At 37.6% G+C, this 13,999-nt stretch overlaps 1 protein-coding gene and 1 long non-coding RNA gene across 3 annotated transcripts in view; one reads left to right on the forward strand and one right to left on the reverse strand.

The window, feature by feature from the left end:
• LOC308645112 overlaps positions 1-5,155 on the reverse strand; it is a 31,795-nt gene extending 26,640 nt beyond the window's left edge. The window contains exon 1 of the long non-coding RNA XR_014021158.1: positions 4,772-5,155. This is a non-coding gene — a long non-coding RNA (uncharacterized lncRNA). The remainder of the gene's footprint in view (positions 1-4,771) is intronic.
• ZNF800 (zinc finger protein 800) overlaps positions 4,671-13,999 on the forward strand; it is a 49,491-nt gene continuing 40,162 nt past the window's right edge. For both annotated transcript variants that reach the window (XM_081287117.1, XM_081287118.1), the window contains exons 1-3: positions 4,671-4,810; positions 5,276-5,394; positions 10,582-10,677. In XM_081287117.1, the coding sequence (XP_081143243.1) occupies positions 5,334-5,394; positions 10,582-10,677 (157 nt within the window). In that variant the 5' untranslated portion in view covers positions 4,671-4,810; positions 5,276-5,333. The remainder of the gene's footprint in view (positions 4,811-5,275; positions 5,395-10,581; positions 10,678-13,999) is intronic.

Below are 13,999 nucleotides of genomic sequence, written 5' to 3' on the forward strand. Positions count from 1 at the left end.
GATGGAAAAATATACCCTGTTCATGGATAGGCAGAACTAACATCATCAAAATGGCGATATTACCAAAAGTTCTCTATAGGTTTAATGCAATGCCAATCAAAATCCCAATGGCATTTCTTGTAGAAATAGATAAAGCAATCATGAAATTCATATGAAAAAATAAAAGACCCAGAATAGCAAAAGCAATTCTAAGCAGGAAGTGTGAATCAGGCGGTATAGCGATACCAGATTTCAAACTATATTACAGAGCAATAGTAACAAAAACAGCATGGTACTGGTACCAAAACAGGCGGTTGGACCAATGGTATAGAATAGAGGACACAGAGACTAATTCCCAAAGTTACAACTATCTTATATTTGATAAAGGGGCTAAAAGTATGCAATGGAGGAAGGATAGCATCTGCAACAAATGGTGCTGGGAAAACTGGAAATCCATATGCAACAAAATGAAACTGAATCCCTTTCTCTCGCCATGCACAAAAGTTAACTCAAAATGGATCAAGGAGCTTGATATCAAATCAGAGACTCTGCGTCTGATAGAAGTAAAAGTTGGCTCCGATCTACATATTGTGGGGTCGGGCTCCAAATTCCTTAATAGGACACCTATAGCACAAGATTTAATAACAAGAATCAACAAATGGGACTTAGTTAAACTAAAAAGTTTTTTCTTAGCAAGAGAAACAATAAGAGAGGTAAATAGGGAGCCTACATCCTGGGAATAAATTTTTACTTCTCACACTTCAGATGGAGCCCTAATATCCAGAGTATACAAAGAACTCAAAAAATTAGACAATAAGATAACAAATAACCCAATCAACAAATGGGCCAAGGACCTGAACAGACACTTCTCAGAGGAGGATATACAATCAATCAACAAGTACATGAAAAAATGCTCTCCATCTCTAGCAGTCAGAGAAATGCAAATCAAAACCACCCTAAGATACCATCTCACTCCAGTAAGATTGGCAGCCACTATGAAGTCAAACAACAACAAGTGCTGGCAAGGATGTGGAGAAAAGGGTACACTTGTGCACTGCTGGTGGGACTGCAAATTGGTGTGGCCAATTTGGAAAGCAGTTTGGAAATTCCTGGGAAAGGTGGGAATGAAACCACCATTTGACCCTGCTATTACCCTTCTTGGACTATTCCCTGAAGACCTTAAAAGAGCATGCTACAGGGATACTGCCACATCGATGTTCATAGCAGCACAATTCACAATAGCTAGACTGTGGAACCAATCCAGATGCCCTTCAATAGATGAATGGATAAAAAAAATGTGGCATTTATACACCATGGAGTATTACGCAGCATTAAAAAATGACAAAATCATGGAATTTGCAGGGAAATTGATGGCACTAGAGCAGATTATGCTTAGTGAAGCTAGCCAATCCCTAAAAAAACAAATACCAAATGTCTTCTTTGATATAATGAGAGCAACTATGAACAGAGCAGGGAGGAAGAGCACGAAGAAAAGATTAACATTAAACAGAGACATGAGATCGGAGGGAAAGGGAGAGAAAAGGGAAATTGCATGGAAATGAAGGGAGACCCTCATTGCTATACAAAATTACATATAAAAGGTTGTGAGGGGAATATGAAAATAAACAAGGAGAGAATTGAATTACAGTAGATGGGGTAGAGAGAGAAGATGGGAGGGGAGGGGAGGGGGGATAGTAGGGGATAGGAAAGGTAGCAGAATACAACAATTACTAATAGGGCATTATGTAAAATTGTGGATGTGTAACCGACGTGATTCTGCAATCTGCATTTGGGGTAAAATTGGGGGTTCATAACCCACTTCAATCTAATGTATGAAATATGATATGTCAAGAGATTTGTAATGTTGTGAACAACCAATAAAAAAATTATCTAATCTCTTTATATCAGTTTCCTCACCATAGAATGGAAGGATAAGAAAAATGCATTGGATTTATAAAGTTAACTGAATTAAAACCAGAGCTTAAAACATATAAACTATTCAGTACACTTCAGATATTACTATTGTCATTACAGTAGAGCGCTAACTAGGTCCCGAACCCAGTTCTGTTACTGACTTTCAGCACATCAATATATTCTCTGGGTCTGTTTTCTCAGCTTTAAAATGAGGGTTACTTGATAAGTTCCATGATTTGTTTTCATCTTTTAAATTCTTTGAATCAGTGTTTAATATTTGTTTCACCCACAGGCACATTTCAATCTTGTCTCTAATTTTTTAGAGATTGTCCGAAAGTTATGTTAGCAAGCAATTCTGAGCACTTCTAGTAATGACCACTTTGAACTTTAATGTTATGTATGACACAGCATATATTTACATTAGAAATAAAAACTCCAAATCCAGTCAGCAAACATTTATAACTCTTACATATCTGACATAAAGTCTTTTCAGGTTTATGGGAATATTCATTTTCTAAGTCCAAACTCCCATAAATTAGAAAATATTCATTTTCTAATCTGTAACAATATCCTTATGCAAAAGTAGGAAAAGATCTTCTGGAAATGATTATATGCCTCCAATTTTACAATTCAAATACCTCAAATATTTGTTTTGTTTCATTTCAATTTTTATGGCATAGTGTCACTCATGTATATTTAGTTTTGTTCTTATGGTTGTGCTTTATTATTATTCTATACCATTTCTCAGTACAGCCTAATTGACTTTTAACTTTTTTTTTTTTTGCTCAAGGTTTTTTTTTGTTTAATTAGAAATTTTTCAAAGTATACAAAAGCATAAAGAAAATAAGTCACATGTAATTGCACTGTTAAGGTGTCACATTTCAAAAAATACTCATTTTTATAGCTAAGCATATTCTATTCAACTATTAGACAAAATGTTATAATGGCTGCATAAGACCATCACATAGAAATGACATAATTTATTGCACATCACTTTATAATCTGTGACAGGTAATGGGTGATGCCTCTTGACCACGGGACAGATAAATATAGCATAAACACTACTTATGTGGCTGGTTAATGTGTATCTAGATTATTTTTCTACTCCTTTCTTGTACCCCCATAATCAAACTGCTACAATTCTGAAAGACACAAATGTTCCACCCGACATTTTTACAGCAGCAAATTCATCAATTTACAAGCTTTCTTTTGGATTTTGAAAACGTATTTTGGTCTTTTTTTTTCCTTTCTTTTTCTTCCCAAACACACAGAGCCTGTATACTAAACTTTACTTTTTCAGGTCCCTGATAACTGGCAGCTTAAGTTAGATAACTGCGAAGGTTTTAGTGATATTGGTAAGGGGGGTGATAAACTAGGCAGATGCTCTTTTTTCTCCATAAAGTTTCCCGACAGTGGACACATTTGCTCTAAGTTATCAAAGGCAAAAGTTTCGTTCTCAGAGTTGGGGAGGAGGCAGAGGGGCTTCCTTAGCACCCTGAAGCAGTCTTGGGTTTGCAGATTTGACAGACGATGGAGATCTTCGGAGATTTTCCGAGCAGGATTTGGGCACCACTGAAGGGGAGGGAAAGTGAGTACTACCCACGTGACCCAACTTCACTTTGTGATTTTAACAGCAGAGTGCTCCTGGAATAAATACTGATCTACTGCGGATAGATTGTTTCTCCCCAGATAACCTGATGAAGATCCCCCCCTCCCAAGTTCCAAGACGCAGAGTTTCAAAACTGTTGGCTAGAGAAAAAAAACGCAAAGTTCGATTTTTGCCATTTATAGACGCACGAATAGCCTTTTTGGATCATCACCATCCACAGCTCACATTATCTGCCAACCCCTTTCCTAAAGTTTTCTTGTAGTGTTTTCCCAACCCTCTCAGGGTCGGTTCCTCTTAAAGAAGCTCGGCGAAAGCAACAGTTTGGCACAGCAGCCCAAACCCCAGCGCGGCGCGAACTGGCACCGCGGGCCCCACACTTCCCGGTGCGCGCAAAGCGGGACTTCGGCTCTGGGTCCGCCGGCGGGATGATGAGTACGCGCGCGCGCGCGCGCGAGATGCCAGCCGGCCGGACATCCCGGTCGCTGCTCCAGCGCCACCCGCTCGGCCTCCTCCCTGTAGCCCGGCCCGGGCGGGAGGCGCGACACCTCCCCACAGGCGGGGGCGCCGACCGAGCGCATGCGCGCGGCGCTGCCGGGCGTGCCGGCCACACTCCCCCCACCCACTCCGTGAGCTTGTCACTTCCTGCCCTCGCCCCATCTCCGTCCGGGGTCAGTCAGTCGCTCTCCGTCGCTGCCGGAGAGTCTCTGCTTCCCCCTTCAGCCCGCTCCGCGGCGGTAGTTCGGACTTTCCGGGGAGGGGGAGACAGAGAAAAAGAAGGACTAAGTTAATAAAGTTTCCTGAAACAACTGCTGCCAGAAAGGCCCAAGGTGGGGGTAACCCCCGTCCTTCCCCGCCCCTCTCCAAAAGCCTGAGGGACCGTTGCAGGTGGAGCGGCGCTGAGGGGAGCCGGGCTGCGGCGGCAGCCGTTGCCCTGGCAAGGGGCGCTTCGGATCTTGCCCACTCCGGTTCCTTCGGTGGTGGCCGCGGCGCTGCTGCCGGGCGGTTCCTCCTGTCAACTGCCCGCGCCCGCGCGCCGCCAGTCCTTCGGCCCCACAGCGCGGAGGGACGCCGTGAGCCGCCGCCGCCTTCTCGGCCAGCGGAGGGACGTGGTGAGCTGTGGCGCTTCCGCGTCAGCGCCGGCGGGGACTCTTTGGGAGCGCGTCGGCCCGAACCCCGCTTCCCCTTGGCGTGGTCCGCGGCGACTGCGCCAGGTGGGGCCCGCAGCCGCCTCCCCGCCAGGCTGTCCCCGCAGCCGCCCGGCCTCCCTACCTTCTTTCCGCCTGGCCGCCGGCCCGCCCCAGGAGTTAAGTAAGTTGGGCGCACTTGGTTTGGGCACCGGGGCTGCGCCAGGGAGACCCCAATGCACGTGCGTGGCGGGAGGGGGCGGCGTGGACCGGCCTCCGGCGGGAGTCGTACCTCGGCAGCCTAGGAGCCCGGCAGCCTAGGAGCCCGGCAAGGTCCGCCGCGCCCCGCGCCACCCTCTCCGCGCGCGCCCGCCCGCCTGCCTAGGACTGCGAGGCCGCTGCCGCCTGCGCAGCCGGCCAGGCCTTCTCCTTGCGCCGCGCTGCGCGCGCGAGGCTGCGTTTCCGGGTAGGGTGATGAACCTGTGCCGATACTTCGGGCTGAAAACTGGTTCGTTTGTTGGTCCGCTTCCTTTTCGAGAAGAAGGAGTGGGTCATTGGAGGGCAAGCTGTGATGGGAACATATCTGGAAGTGCAGTCAGAGCCCCCAGGAAGTTCAGAGTGAGTGATGGGTTTGTGTCTCTTTCTACAGCCCAGCCGCAATGAAGAGCTTCTTGCAGTGAAAGGAAAGTAGGTCGCACCCACTGAAAATGCCTTTGAGGGACAAATACTGTCAAACTGACCACCATCATCACGGATGCTGTGAACCAGGTATGTCCCTTTTTTCCCCCCAATGACTTTGCCCTCCATCAGAGTCACTTTGCCTTTTGGTTCCTTCTGGTTTTCTTTGCCTATTGCCCAAGAAATCATTCTTAAGTAAAATAGGCTATAAGTTTCCCCAGCAAAAAAACAGTTATGAAGCTAAAAGCTTGTACAAACAAGAGGTCACCCCTGCTTGATCTCTTAAAGTACTGCAAGTGTCACCTTCAATCATTTCCACAAGATCAATCACTCAGTTCTTTTTCTGCTCTTTGAAGGCAGTCTGCAGTCAGCAGAGTACCCCTATGCTCTGAGTGTTTAAAACTGAAGAGATAGGAAAAGATAGTAGTAGAATACTAGCATGTATCTTTGTGAAAATTGTTTCATTTAAACTTCAATGCATTCTCATGCATTTTGATTAAAGAATAGTCAAAAATGAGTGTAGTTGGGTTAAAGATGGTTGAACTTGCTGAGAGAATCAGGTTTTGTTAGGACAAAACTATTAGTTTAATTTATGAAATGAAAGGTTTTTGGAGTCTTGTGAAGATTTAACAAACTTTAATTTGATAGATGTGGTATAAAAACCATTGTCAGTTCTTCTAGTTAGAACTTTGATGTGCTTTGTGACATTTAGAGGTGCAGCTTAAAAGGAAATCAAGTATATACTGTCACTAAACCAAATAAAGATGACTCTCTTCTAGTTCAAAGGCAGGTGTTATCATTTTGAACTTAGAAGTTACTAGATTTTTTTTTAACTTTTGTTTGCTTTTTTTATTGGAGTAATTGCACTTATGTACTGAGTGTCATCACAATAAATTCATTTTTAACTAATTTCCTGATGGGGAAGAACAGCAATGCTAAAGGGAAAGAGCTTCCATTTCCAAAAAATTGACTACACATGAGAATAAAATTTGTACTGTGGCCTTATGTCTACTTCACTTTGTTGAGATCAGTAATAATTCACCTGTTAGAATAAAGTAGTCAATCCCATGATGTGATCCAGTTTCTGTTCAACTGTCCCTGACCTAACTTTCCATACCCTTTCACACTGCATGTTTTTTTGTATTTGAGGCTACATTGCTTATGTTTTATGGAGTTGAATGGTGTTTGCTAGTTTTAAAGTTCAGAATGTGAATGCCTTTTATACTATATGCCACTGACCTTGTATTCTAGTTTGTTTCTGAGAACACTTCAATTCATTTGAGTTAAATTAATGAAATTATCTTATTTAGGAAGAAGTGTTTGCATGTTCAGTAGACCTTTATTTTTATTTACCTACCTTAATTAAATAAAGATAATTAAATAAATTATCTTTATCTGAGAATCAAACCCAGTGCCTCACACATGATAGGCAAGTACTCTACCACTGAGCTATACCCCAGCCCGGTGTTTGCTCATTTATTTTTTTAACCAGTTATTGTTGAACACCTATTAGGTGTCAGGTGCTTTCCAGTGCAATGAGGGTATAAATGGTGAATAAGACATAAGGTCTTTCCTACATAAATTTTTTTTTCTAGTACTGGGGATTGAAGCCAGGCCCTTGCATGCCAGAACTCTTTCACTGAATTATATCCCAGACCTTTTTATTTTATTTTGAGACAGGATCTCAGTATGTTTTTTGCCCAGACTGGCTCGAACTTGTGATTGTCCTGCCTCGGCCTCCTGAGAGCTGGGATTATGGGCATATGCCACTGCTGGGCTCCTCATAGAACTTTTGTGTCGAAAGAGATGGATGTAAATAAGATAATTTGTTAACATGCTTTACTTAATATATTCTAGTAATTGATGTTTACTAGAGAATTTTAATTATAAAAATGTTTTTTTAATGTTTTTTAAACAAAAAATGTTTTCTGAAATAGAACTTTTTAATGTATACTGAACTATTTTTGCTTTTTTTGTCTTCTGTTGACAGGAAATTAGAAAAATTGTACTACTTTAAAATTTTATTTTTCTTTTACCAGAAACTTTTCCGTGTAGGTTAATACTCAGATTTATGAGATTAAAAGTAGTTATTATTTCTTTGCTTTCTTAGCTAGAATCAAATACTTTTTGAGGATTTAGTTCAATGGAAAGCTAGAAATTTGTTTACTTAACAGAGTAGTTCATTATTATTTTTTTTCAGGGGAAAGTGTTTGCTAAATGGGAGGATGTTTCCAGGATTGAAAGAAATGTGTTATGGTGTGATAATGTTTAAAAGGATGTCCTCAGTTGGAGGAAAGTAGATGACATGATGTTTGAGAAATTCTTTAATTGGCTCTCTTGAGCAGTCTGTCCTCATTTGGATTATGAATACTGGGTGACTCCTCAGATGAGAGCAGTATTCCTGTGATCATTGTGCCTTGATGGGATGGGTCAATTTATAGTGAAGAGTGAGTGGTATTATAAGCCTGTCAGTGTATGTGAAATATTTTCTTAGTTATGTTTTAAGAATTTTTTAAAATAGAAATTTAAAACCTTCAAAATAGAATGTTTTAAGGAATCTGATGTAATAATTAACACAACTCCATCAATTATCAATACCCAGACAATCTCTTTTCTTCTATATTCACAATTCCTTTCTCTACCTTCCAACTACTTCCCCAAACCCTATTATTTGTAAGCAAATCCCAGACATCATAATTAGAATGATCTTTAAGGAACATTTTAATACAGAAGGCAAAAATGGATGCTATATTCTGGGGAGTTTGTTCTTGGTAAGCTGTCTGAAAAGATGGCTCTGAGAGTTTGTTTTTTGGTTGGAGGCAGTTTTTTTCTTTTTTCTTTTTTTTCTTTTGTTTAAATGGTCATAACGTGGATGGGCCTGATCATGGGAAGAATGATAGGACATTTAAGAGGAGATTTATAGAGTATTAATCTATAAAGTTTTCTAGAGTTGAGAGTGTTTTTTCAAATGAAGAAAGAATTGTTCTTTATAGTGGGAGCTCTACAGATATGGATACATTCAGGCAGAGCTAGGTTAACCCTAGCTTACTTTTAAATGTTGTCTCAGGATGAATATGTGTTCTGGTGGTATCAGTGATCTGAGGGAGATGGGTAGGAAACTTTGTTCTAGCTTTAAAATTAGGTATTGTTATGTGGAACTGGGAGTTGGTGTACTATAGGTGATTTTCTGGAGCATGTACCTGAATGAGGAAAGGGGGCTGCAGGGTGAAGTCTCTTGTCATCACCACTCCCCCTCCAATGTCCCTACCTTATTTATTTTTTCATTCTCTAATACTTGATTTCTTGAATCCTATAGAGCAGACCTAGAACTGATTTTTTCTTTACATTGGAAGGGGTTTCACCCTTTCTTTTGTAGTTAATTATTCTATTTTATAAACAGTTATAAATTGCTATGATGAACAGACACTGAAAAGAGAACCACTGAATTCAAATAAACAGTATTATCAATCTGCTAATAGACTGTCTAAGAGATTGACTTCTACTTGGATTTTGTAAAAAGACTTTTCAGTTTTTGGTGTCAGGCAAGCTGTTGATTTGTACATCATGAAGATAATAGAATGTTTATTGAGCACTTACTATAATCCAGCAGTTTTCTTGCACTAGCTTATTTAATTTTGACACAATCATATGATTTAGATGCTTTTATTGTCCCCATTTTAGAGAAGTGAAAGAATTCAGAGAGTTTATTTGTTCCAGTTATATCTAATAAATAGAATGAAAATGAAAATGCAGGCAGTCCAGATGTGTAGTATTAGGTTCTTTATCATTGCAGTTTTGCCAGTGTCATATGTTCTCAAAATGAGTTACGTGTGTATATATTTTTAATTCACTTAAAACACTCCTAAAGTTTCTCTTAAAATTGGGAAAATTTTGCTTAATGAAATGACTTGGTCCTGCAACCATAGTTCCTTCTGTCTGTGTACACTGAGCACTTGATTTGATGCATCTAAGGCTGCTTCTATATGCATAGCACAGCAGGCATCAGTCCCTTTGTCAAAAGCTAATTGCTTATCCAAGCCAAAGCCCTGAAGCAGTGGCAGCATAAATTATTGAAGTTATCCTTTTTTATTTTCCCATACCAAGCAATGATCTTGGATTATGGTGGTAATACTTGAGTAGAACACTTTACCATGTTTTAAAAAGAGATAATTAAAGTGGCTCACCTTTCTCTACCACAGCCTCTCTCTTTGTTTGATAACTGATGGAAAAAGTCAGTTTTCCTTTTCAGCTACCTTGATTGATATTACCATGAGTAACTATATATTTATACTACTAATCCAAGGATCTTAGAAAGTACAGGTAGTATATAAAAATGAGAATTTTTATCTTAAAATGGAAAAATTATATAAAAATTTTGTTGCTTCTAAAATGTATACTTCTAAAAGCCCAGGCTCTGAAGTAATAGTGATGTGTGAGGCAGAAAGGGAACATCATTCCTATAAGCCAACACTGACAGGAGTTTTGCTAAATTTTGTTTTTCTATTTATATTAGCTTCTATATACACACAAATATATATTGAACTTACGTTTTTCTGTATATTTAAATGTTTTAATGTAAGTGGGGTCATAGTCTATGTCATTTTTGTTGCTTAATAATTTTTGATGTCAGTACATGTAGATTAAGCTCATGCTTTCAATAGTTGTGAGAGATTCTGTTGTATGAATGTTTCATAGTTTCATCTGGTGCCTATTGAGAGACTTTTTAAAAAGTTGCTTGAAATTTCTCTTTATTTTATACAGTGTTGTAGAGTACTTCAGGTGAAAACTTTCTTGTAAATCCATCATTGTGCACTTGTTCAGTTACTTCTTAGAAGGTTTTTAGTTTGCTCTTATAATTGTCCAGAGAGATATACCAGATTATCCAAAGGCTTTTGGAATGGCTAATTGGGTGTAGCTAGCCTTATAATTTTTACTAAACGTAGTGACTCTTCTTTAATGGGAATAAAAAGGCAAATGTATAGCATGTGTACTAAATGATTCTGAAATAGTAAGAAACGTAATTTAAACCTAATGTCTAGCCTTTTGTAGCCTTAATTTAGCCTTTGAGAATTATTTGCTTTTTCTGTTCATTGTTTCATTTTGCCTTACAAAGATGATGGTGAATTATATATGTGTGTGTGTATATATATAAAAATATATGCAAATGTGATTTTTATTAACATAATTGTAGCAAAACCATTGTTTTACTTCAATAGTAAATCACTTAAATAACCCTTTTTTTGTGGGGGTTGGGGTGGGTGTTTGTCTTCCATGTAGTTTATATCCTGGAACCTGGAGATCCTCCTTTGTTACAGCAACCACTACAGACATCCAAATCTGGTATTCAGCAAATAATTGAATGCTTTCGATCAGGTATGAATGTTTTAGGATGTATTTTTCAGTCTTTACACAGTAGTTAAAAACTATCTAGAAATCTTAGACATAATTTTAAAAAATTAAGATATATATATATATTAGTTTTTTAATAGAATATTTTAAATGTTAAAACAAATGAATAAATATTGACTTGATATAGAAAATGTTTTTCAATACTACATACTATATATTAATTTTCAAATAGATTTGTTTAAAGAAACGTATTATGTGGCGTATTTGCTGGTAAAAATGCTTCCTTTTAAAAATCCATTGTTATCTTTTGTCATGTTTATAAATTTGCAAAAGGCATTAAATTTTTTTGGGTCTTCAAAAGCTTTGGTATAGTAGATTACTCTGAATGTCTGAGATATCAATTTATTCTAGATTAATTACATTATCATCTCTGTTTATGTGACTCACCTCCTACCAAATTCTGGAGTTTCTGTATTTTCAATATCTTTAATAGAGCACAGGATAGGGGAAAAAAAGACATTCCAGTTTCCATTAGATTATTATAAGAACTAGCTGTAAAATAAAGATATTTTTACAGTTGTAATTCAATGCTTTAGAATAGATGTTACTACATATAAATGATTAAGAATGATTAGCACCCTTGTGATGTCAGTAATGTCCTAGGTTGTTGTGATTCTTATAATCCCCTTGTCAACGTTTTTATAAATTTGGTTTCTCTGACGTTACAGACTGTTCAGTCAAACAAGAACAAGCAAATAGACACAACCGATGGGCAACTAACTAGTGGACACTTAAAGGTTTAGAATATCTTGTCGTCATTTTATTTATTTATTTTTCTTGACATCATTTTAAAGCTTACTATCTTCCTAAAAAAATTCTGAAATTGAAAGTAACAGATAATTTATGTGTAATTATTGATGAGAATTTTTTTGAGGTGCTTGTTTTTATAATGTAAAGGGGAAATGCATATATTTGTTTTACTTGAGGATTCTAAGAAATAGGTTATCCCTTAATCAAATGAAATTGTTTTCTCTGACTTTCTAAGACACATTTCTTTTTCATCTATAGTCCTTATGATTTTTGCCTTTTTGCATTCTGTATCCACAAATTTTTGCTGAATTAAATGTTAGATGGTGTTATAACCTTTTTCAAATTTTTTTTTAACTTTTGATTATTGTCCTTGGTTATCAAATAAATTACAAGTCATATTCTGCTATAATAAATACAGTATGTTTAATAAATAAGTTTTTGTACAATATTTATATCTGCATAACAGAATAATGATTTATTTTTGCTAATTTTAAACAAATATAAAAGTTCATTTTGTTCTTTCTCATACCATGGAAATGAGATTAATAACTTTTCCTATTTAGTAATATTTCTTGCCAAAGGTTTTTTCTTTTGGAATATTTATTATTAAAGGTTATTTTATACTGCTTTAGCTTATTGTAGTGTTATTTGAGAAGTTAGACTAGATTAACTCATAAATGCTTTATCTTGTTTATTTTATTTATTTTTTTTTTAAAGAGAGAGTGAGAGAGAGAGAGAGAGAGAGAACTTTAATATTTATTTTTTTAGTTTTCGGTGGACACAACATCTTTGTTTGTATGTGGTGCTGAGGATCGAACCCGGGCCGCACGTTTGCCAGGCAAGCGCGCTGCTCTTGAGCCACATCCCCAGCCCATTTATCTTGTTTAAAAAAGCCTTTCAACCATATTCTGTACTTAATCCATGTGTTTTTAATCTTAGAAGATAAATATTTAAAGGTGAAATTGTTTTTTCATTGTACTCTGGTTATACCTATTTTCTTTTTGCCAACACTTTACTATGCAAGCTAAATATCAGGGACTAAAATGGTGTCATTCCAAAGCCATTTATGTTTATCTTTTGAAACGTGTTCTTTAAAAGAAATGTCCCCTGCAAATTTTCCTTTTATTTTTTATGTAGGCAAATTCTGAAAATATTATAATTTTAAATCTATAAATAACCAATAGTTTAATTTATAGGTAATGCTTAAAGATAAAGGTAGAAATGCACTGAATGGCACAGAGAAACTAATTTGGGATTTAAAAAGGATTATTTCTTTATTGTGTCCCATAACTAAGTAATTTTAATTTCCTCAAGGTAGTAAACTCTTGCATATCTGGATAACCTAAATTCTATTAAAGTACCTCTTATTTAGTACGAAGATATTTAAGTCAAGGCTGACTAAAACCTTAAAGTTTGGGCCACATGACTTAGGGACTAAAATCCCTCCCAATCTTAGAAGTGTCAGTTCCTCCCTGTCCCAATCTACTTCCAAGCACATCCTCAGTGACCCATCTCCTTCTAGGCTCTTTCCATTATAACTAGGTTATACACATTGCATCTAAACAACTTTTCTGGTGTTGCTATATATCTTATGCAGATATTTGAAGATAGAACTTGCAAGTCCATGTTTTTGTTCTTGTTAACCTTCAGAGGCCAAGTCAGGTTGGGCAGTAATAATGTGTTAGGATAGCTACCTTTGTCTTTAAGCTCATTCAGTTATCTTTGAGTGTCTCAACTTCTTCTTACACTGGGCTGTCCATAAGCTGGTATTAATTCCTACTTAAGCTAGAAGTTCATAAAAGGTTTCTGTCTGGGGAGGGTGTTGACTCATTTTTAAGGTCCACCAAGCCCTTATGTATTATACCATTTGACCAGTCTTAACCTTTTCTCTTTGCCTTAGTCTTTAGCTTTTGTTTTGGACTCTTTCCCTGGCTTTAAATTAGAAATTCTTCTTCATCCCTGATATAATTTTATTTGATTTGTAAATTAAATAGATATTTCTTTTGGAATAAGTATTATGTGCCTATAGGTGGGGGGAAAAAGGATATAGAGCAAAAAGTTAAGTTTCTTCACTATTCTATCCCCCAGTTCCTCTTTGCTCAAGCAACTACTGCTACATGGTTTATGTGTCTTCTGCCAGGGACCTTTTATACACATACAAGCACACATCCCTCATTTTCTTCCCAGTACAAATGGTAGCAGACTGCACACTCTTGTGTACCTTTGCTTTATTGACAGTAGATGTAGCCGTTTTTTGACATTAGTCCAGAGATAGATGCCTCATATTTTTAAAAGGTGGCCTATTTTGTCATTACAGATTCTGTACACTGAAATCCCTGATGGTTGTCTGACTTGAAATGTGTTGTTTGCTTTAACTCTTTGTTTTATGGACTTTTGCCTTAGTTTTTCTAGGATCACATCTGTGATTTGGTGTCTTCAAGTTTCTGCCCTTTCTGTAAATACTTTTAGTTTATTTTTCTTACTCTTTGACTTCTCTCAAAACAAAAACAAAAATTTAAGTAACAAGTAAAAGGTT

The sequence above is a fragment of the Spermophilus citellus genome (assembly GCF_964194105.1).
Source record: "Spermophilus citellus genome assembly, chromosome: 3".
NCBI classification, from domain to species: domain Eukaryota; kingdom Metazoa; phylum Chordata; class Mammalia; order Rodentia; family Sciuridae; genus Spermophilus; species Spermophilus citellus.